The sequence below is a fragment of the Garra rufa genome, unplaced genomic scaffold, assembly GCF_049309525.1.
Source record: "Garra rufa unplaced genomic scaffold, GarRuf1.0 hap1_unplaced_003, whole genome shotgun sequence".
NCBI classification, from domain to species: Eukaryota; Metazoa; Chordata; class Actinopteri; order Cypriniformes; family Cyprinidae; genus Garra; species Garra rufa.
The window spans coordinates 11476537-11484330 of record NW_027394278.1 but is presented as its reverse complement, the minus strand read 5'-3'; the positions used below and the strand labels follow the sequence as shown (position 1 = coordinate 11484330).

At 33.0% G+C, this 7794-nt stretch overlaps 1 protein-coding gene across 1 annotated transcript; it reads left to right on the top strand.

Moving 5' to 3' along the window:
* Positions 1-280: 280 nt before the first annotated feature.
* LOC141309786 (uncharacterized) lies at positions 281-7159 on the top strand. The gene is made up of 4 exons (XM_073832562.1): positions 281-901; positions 2725-2868; positions 3519-3782; positions 6858-7159. Exons 1-4 carry the CDS (start codon positions 847-849, stop codon positions 7157-7159), a joined length of 765 nt encoding a protein of 254 aa, XP_073688663.1. The 5' UTR covers positions 281-846.
* Positions 7160-7794: the final 635 nt, after the last annotated feature.

Genomic DNA, 7794 nt, shown 5'->3' with positions numbered 1-7794 from the left:
TTTTTTTTTTTTTAATCTCTATATATAACGTTACTCTATGCCGTTTGTATTTCGTAATATTTAATTACTGTTAAATTATAGTGAAGTTTATTTGTATTGTTATATATTTTGTAGTTTTTCTTTCCCGACTGAACCAATGGCATTGTCACAAGGTAACGGACATTTCTCAAGCGCCCTCTTGAGGAAGACTGCTCAGGTTTGCGGCCCAGTGGATCTTTTTGTTCATTTTGACCTAACGTTACCGTACGGTGTAATCAAAAGCTCCAGACGTAACAACTGTGGAAAAAAAGGTATTTTATTAAGGTTTTTGACTTAGAGCTAACATGTTATGTCATTTGACTCGGTGTTTATGAAGTCCTGCAAGTGAAAAGTAATCAGCTTTATTGACGTTTTCTATAAAACAACATGTATACAAATGTGTTAGGTCTGTTTAAACGTATATTGTAATCACTTGTAGTTAATAGATTAACTATTTCTAACTATTATATTAGAAGTATAACAATGACATGGGGGGAAATTAAACTTGGTCACTTCATCATCAATCTGGAAGATCTGGTGGCTGTTGCATGAACTGCTTATATTAGTATTAAACGTTAGTCACCTATATTGTTTTACCTATACTGGTCTTAACTTTAAGCCAGTTGCATAAAAATGTTTGTCAAATTTATGACAAACAAGTAATTAAGTGCTAACTAACTGCTAGTTGGTCAGACAAGTTCGTAAGACTATCCACAACTGGTCCATGGTCTTGAGCATTTTGCCACTCTCTGAAATGATTTCTACACTGATTGCATGCATGCTATGTAAAACAATTTGATCAATCAATTATTTTTTTATTTTTTGTAGATGTCACATTACAACACCCGGAAAAAACGCAACTTAGAAAGTGTAGAGGATGAAGGTAAGCCAAATAGTACTATATTTCTAAACAATAATTTTACCATTAATTGTAATAATCCAATGAGATTTTTGTTTGCACAAGGAGCCTGACAACAGCCAGTGCTCCACACAGAGATCTGATCTCATCATCATCTAGTGTGTGATATGAACAAACTGAGACAGTTTGCAGTAGAACTGTGGCAACGTCTCTAAGATGCTTCAAGAGAACTACCTGCAAAGCTCCCTGAAAAACTAAGTACAATGCACCAAGGGCAAAAGCTGCTTTAAACACAAAGGATGGTCACACCAAATGTTGATTGAACACAAGTGCCTAAAAATTATAACAGTAATGTAGTTTTTCAGGTACAGTAGGTCTCTTAAAGCACCTTGGAGACGTTGCCACAGTTCTTCTGGGTTTAGTCTGTCTCAGTTTGTTCTGTTGCTTCATGTCATTCCAGACAGACTGGATAGTGATGAGATCAGATCTCTGTGTGGAGCACTGGCTGTTGTGACTCTCAGTGGATTATTACAATTAATGGCAAAATGAATGTTTGTAACTTTGTAAATGTAAACTCATATTTTCTACTGACACACTACTGCAAAAGATAAAAAGTAACTTAAAAACATTTTAGCTGGTGAAAATAATTATTAATAAATCATTTTAATAATTTTGGCCACCACTATATATTTACACAGTTGTGCTCATATCACTTTCAGAATATGCAAAGTCTTAATAATTTTAACAAAATAAGATGAGTCATGAAAATTGCATGTTATTTTTATTTAGTTCTGTCCAGCTCCTGCACATTCTTTGATTTTCCAGCAGCATCTGCATAATTTAACTATTCCAAAACTGAATGTATGATTTTGAGATCCATCTTTTTACACTAAGGACAATTAAGGGACTTATACATAACTATTACAAAAGATGAAAACATTCACTGATGTTCAAGAAAGCAACACAATGCATTAAGAGCCGGGGAGCGTAAACCTTTTAAATTGGATAATAAGGGTAAATTGTACATACATTGTCTTCTTTGAGACATGTAAATATTTATGTAGCTTCCAAAGTGCAATACTAAATGGAAAATAAAATCTGTTCAAAAGTTTACACCCCCAGCTCTTAATGCATTTTTTTGCCATCTTATATATTAGTAGATGTTTTCACCTTTTGTAATAGTTGAGTTCCTCAGTTGTTCACAATGTAAAAAGATGGATCTCAAAATCTTACACTCATTTTTGGGAAGTGTTTAAATACACAGAAAATGCTGGAAAAAAACAAATAATGTGCAGGAGCTGGAAGATTTTTCTGAAGAACAGCAGGCAGATGAACTGCTCAGGACAAACAAGGGACTCATGAACAACTTTCACAAAACATAAAAACAGTTGTGGATCATCCAGGAAACAACACACAGTATAAAGATTCCAGGGTATGTTAACTTTTGGACATGGCCATTTAAATAAATTCAGTTATTATTTTGTCTTGTGAAGTACAGTTTTCATGATCCCTTATTTTGTTAAAATTATTAACATTTAGCATGTTCTCCAAGGGGTAACCGTGAATATATCAAAACCTAATTTTTGATTAGTAATATGCATTGCTAAGAAAATGTTAAAGGCAATTTTCTCAATAAGATTTTTTTGCACCCTCAGATTCCAGATTTTCAAATAGTTGTATCTTAGCCAAATGTCATCCTATACTAACAAACCATACATGAATGGAAAACTTATTAGTATGGAAAACTGTATAATAGTGATAACTCTGCATATAACACCACATAAATGTGTTAACATTGTATGCTATGGTGAAACATAACTGTCACTGTGTTTTTGTTGTTGTTTTAGCTCCATTGACTACAATGAAGCCAATAAAGCAAGAAATACTGATGTGGCAAAACAAGGCGGAAGTATTACAAAATAAAGTGACTGAGCTGGAAGCCTTGAACAGCGAGCTTCGGCAGCAAGTAGTGGAGCTTTCAGCACAGCAAAGTAACAACTCAACATATTTGTTGTATAATCTATATATTAATAAATATATTTCATACATTACAATACGTATAAAATTATATATTAATATTTGTTTTGTTTTATTTGCTTCTATTGTCTTCATTTTTAAGTAGCTTTATATAAAAACGTCTGATAAATAAGTAAATGTAAATATTAAATCATTTAGATTAGATATTTTCAGAACTGTTTTGAATAGTGCACCTTCATTTAATGGTAACACTTTACAATAAGGTTCATTAGTTAAACATTAGTTAATGTATTAACTAACATGAACTAACCATGAGCAATACATTAGTTACTGTATTTACTAATCTTCATTAACGTTAGTTAACGGAAATGCAGTTGCTCATTGTTTGTTCATGTTAGTTCACACTGCATTAACTAATGTTAACAAGATTTTAATAATGTATTAGTAAATGTTGAAATTAACATTAACAAAGATTAATAAATGCTGTATAAGTGCAGTTCATTATTAGTTCATGTTAACTAATGTGGTTAACTAATGTTAACTAATGAACCTTATTGTAAAGTGTTACCCATTTAATTTTATGCATCATGCAATGACAGTAAAAGCAAACCGAAATTCTATGTTGCATTTGTAATGCAATACTTTGTTATATTTCTTCATTCAGATGACCTGATTCCTAGTACATCAGTGGCACATAAAGAAACTGGTGCTGTTGACCTATCAAGTGATGGGAACACATCAACTGATGGAGAGTCATCAGTGACAGAAGATTCATGTGATGACTCTTCTGACTCTTCAAGTTCAAGTTCAGAAGAGACTCCTCAACGAAGAAAAACAAAGAAAAGCAAAACCAAGAAAAACAAACACAAAAAACATAAGAAGAACAAGAAGAAGAGCAAGAAGAATGAATATGACAAGATAAAACGAGGTACACACAGTTGTCTTTTTATGTTTTTTTTTTTTTTGTCCACTTTTTATGGTTTTTTTTCTGTTCACATCATAGTTATTTTTATTTAATTTTTTTGCAATGCAGATAAGTATTCTTCTATGACGGTGTGCCATGTTAAAAAATAAAAACCCTAACTTTGCGTGATTAAAGTCGAAATATTTTGAGAATAAAGTCAAAATATTTGTAGAATAAAGTCAAAATTACGAGAATAAACTTGAAATATTTCAAGAATAAAGTAGACATTACAAGAATAAAGTCTAAATGTTTCGAGAATAAAGTCAAAATTAAAAGAATTAAAATAGTAGCAATTAAAGTTACAGTATTGCCTATATTACTCATGCAAATAGCCTGGATTGGGAGCACCGGAAGAAGTTGCCAGGCCACCCGGAATTGATTTGAATATATGTGGGATTATTAACTGTATTATTTGCTGTATAGCAACAAATATAGATTTTTAATTATGGTATTATATGTGCAGACTTTCTAGGACACAATTTAGAGCGATTATATGAACAGATTGCTTTGTGTGTCAGAGCAACAAAATAAAAAAACAAGAGGTTAATATTAAGTGGTTTAAATCATATAGAAAATATAATCTTTTTGTGAAAGTAGTTGTAAACAAAACCATGTTGTGTGTCTCTGCACACAGCAGTGTTTCGTTACTGAATGCATTTGCTTTTTTTTTCTTACTTTGTTCCTGAATGAATCAACCGTTTTGAACGAAACAAATTAAATGAATTAACAACTTGCTGCCACATACTGGTAATTTTAGTCTAATTTTTAAAAGTATCATTAGGATTTTTTTTCCCGAACATTTCATATTTCTGTGTTTTAAATGTAAAATCTTATATTATTACCTACGTTTGTAAGTGCAAAATATAATTAATTATACTTGTCTCTCAAAAACAATTGCCAATGTAACTTTTTAAAATATGAAAAAAATATATATTTACAGTGTATCTTGTGTATTCTGATACATACATTTATGTCTCTGGGCTAAGCCATGGATATTCACACACCATAGATTAGGGATGGTTCGATACGTGTATCGGTACCGTTCGGTTCTCGGACAAATTCCAAATGGAAGTGATCATCCCTATCACCTTTGTGAGGGGACTAAGCGAATCTGCTTAGTGCTGACAGACACGGGTGTGTTTGACTTGAAGCGGCGCTGCAGGCACCGATCGGTTTATGACATCAGAGCAACGCGAGAGTGATTATAACGAGAATATGGAACCATCAGCTGTCAAGCGCTTTCGCAGTATTTTGATGTCATACACAGATCGGTCGCTGCAGCGCCGCTTCAAGTCGAACACACCCGTGTCTGTCAGCACTAAGCAGATTCGCTTAGTTATGCTAACAGTAAAAAGACATTAATGACATTAAAACAGCGACATCTTCTGACAGAGACCATGCTGTGTTGTCACGTAAACATCCCAGCTGAAGATAATTATGAGGAAATTACATCGCTCCCTTCGCCAAGTGCATTGCAAACGACTACATTATGACATGCACGTGCCCTAAGTCCCCCACAAAGGTGATAGGGATGATCACTTCCATTTGGAATTTGTCCGAGAACTGAACGGTACCGATACACGTATCGAACCATCCCTACCATAGAACCGCTCCTACTCGAAGAGACAGTATGAAATAATATTCACATCTTTGTCTACATTTATTATTTGTAGTGTGCCAGCCATTCAATAATAGCAATAAGCTTTGTGCTTTTGGTACTTTTAATATAAAACAAAGTTTCAGCTTTCAAAATCTGTCAGTTTTATAGCTAAATAAAAACAATGTGTCTTACAATAATGTTTTTCATACTGGCGGACAGATCACTGTATTCATGTGAATCAATCATCTTTTTGATTACAATGAGATACTTGTTTCATTAAATTATTGCCTATAGGTTGAAGTGGATTCCAACTCATTAGTACATGGAAATAATGTTTAACGTCGTAAATCAGTTTCTTATTGTAGAATTGCAATAATTTTGTGCTTTGTTGCTTTTAATAGCTATAACACAGGTCAGCTTTCAAATTATGTCAGTTTTGTCATTAAATAAATGTGTTTTCCTCTTTATTTCAAGTTATATCACAATATAAATGTAAAGAAACATCAGAAGGTATGAAAAAAAAAAAACAGTATAGCCTAATGTAATGTTACAAATGTCTCATTGTAAACAGGAAAATTATTGATTCACATGCCGCTTAATCTGAGGTGAATACAGGTGAATTGTCCCGCCATAAATAAAGAGCGTGAAAAACTCATGATTGTAAGACATTGTTATTTTGCTATAAAACTTATAGAATTTGAAAGCTGAGACTTTGGAACTTTTCCCGATGCTCCTAATTCAGGCCATTAGTATATGCAATGGGCTATAAAATATATTCTTAACTTTTTTGTTTTTTTTGTGATTATTTTCAAAACACTTCCGCTTTATTCTTGAAATTTTACTTTAATCTCGTAATCTTTTTTTTTTTTTTTTTTTTTTACGTGGCACTGTAACGCTGTCATATTCTTCCATATTTTTCTAGACAACTGAAAATAAAACGATAATACTTTTGGGGATGGAAGTCATTTGTATTAGTCAAAATGGATTTGTGAATGAAAAGAAAGTAATTGAAGTCATTAAGTAAACCACCAATTAGATTTAGGGTAATTCATATGTTCAGAGTGACTGAACTCAATAGTATATGCAGTATACTGACAAGTACTGACAGGTTTCAAGTCATAGATCTTTCTGTACAAGGAAGAGTTTGGTTAAGCAGATGGTCTCAAGAGCAGAATACTTTTTTCTTTTCTTAGTACCCCAGTTTACAAATTGATAAGATACATTTTAATTAGACTGGAAAAAATAAACCCTGCAAAATTGAGAAAAATATCCTTGTCAGTAAATTTTTTGAAGGCAGGCACAATGTTCTTGACTTTTAAAATTCACTCGGTTTAAAAACTTTCTATAGAAGACAAAGAAACATATGGCCCTGTATTTCTTAAATAATAGTTGGGGGAATCATTGAAGTATTCACTTTTGTTTTTTTGTTTGTTTTTCAGCTAACAATATACGTGATGTCATACATCGCTATAAAAGGCTGGTAAAGCTGACAAGACGTGGAGCAACCATGACCAAAGCCTTCCAAAGAGAAGGTGTCTCACGGAATGCAGTGGCCCAGCTCGCTCCAATCGCAGAGCTGTACTTTGCAGACAGGGAGCAGTTTAGCAGGATCAGTTTCACACCAGGGAAGTTAGCAGAGTTTGCTCAAAAGTGCAGAGAATACATTGTAGGGGATGTGCAAAAAAAGGTGCTGTCGATGAAAAAGAAAGGATCACTTTTGCCATTTTCTCTAAATAAGTGATGTGTTTAAAAAAAGAATACGTTTGCTGTGTTTTCAGTATTTGCAACAGTGCTGTTTCAACTGAAGGGAACATTTTATTGTTACAAAAACATTTTTATTTTTCTGAAAACAGGCCCAATATTTTGTTACGTTTTTCTCACTTGTCTGTTATTTTAATTTTTTCCTTGACAGAAGTTCATTAAAAGCAGTTGGTTGGACAAACTGATGACTCTTATTTATTTCTCATTTGGCAGATTTATAGTTGTACTCTGGTGTTGCTGTTTACTTAATCTTGAATCAAATACTCAACAGTGTCGGTACTAACTGTCTATAGAATGTCTGCTGAACATCCACTGACTAGCTGCTATGCTGTCTGTGATGTCATTCAACAGCATTTCTTAGATTTTCACTTCATTTTGATGGGCCAAATGTGACAACAGATGAATAGATGAATGCACCTCAAAGTAAAATGACTGTCTACTAAAAGGTAACTTCTATGCAACAAACAGTTAGTAGAGCACTCTTGAAAATACTTGCAAAAGCAAAAGATCAGGAGTAAGTATCCTTATATATGTTTAAATTTCATTTGAAATGATCTTGTGTTGCTACTTATAGACAACTGAATGTGTACTGACAGTCTGTTGATAAGCTGGTTA

Coding starts and splice junctions, on each gene's coding strand:
- LOC141309786 (XM_073832562.1), top strand. CDS start 847: ATGTCACATTACAACACCCGGAAAAAACGCAACTTAGAAAGTGTAGAG. Junction 902..2,724: donor AGAAAGTGTAGAGGATGAAG/GTAAGCCAAATA, acceptor TTGTTGTTTTAG/CTCCATTGACTACAATGAAG. Junction 3,783..6,857: donor ATATGACAAGATAAAACGAG/GTACACACAGTT, acceptor TTTGTTTTTCAG/CTAACAATATACGTGATGTC.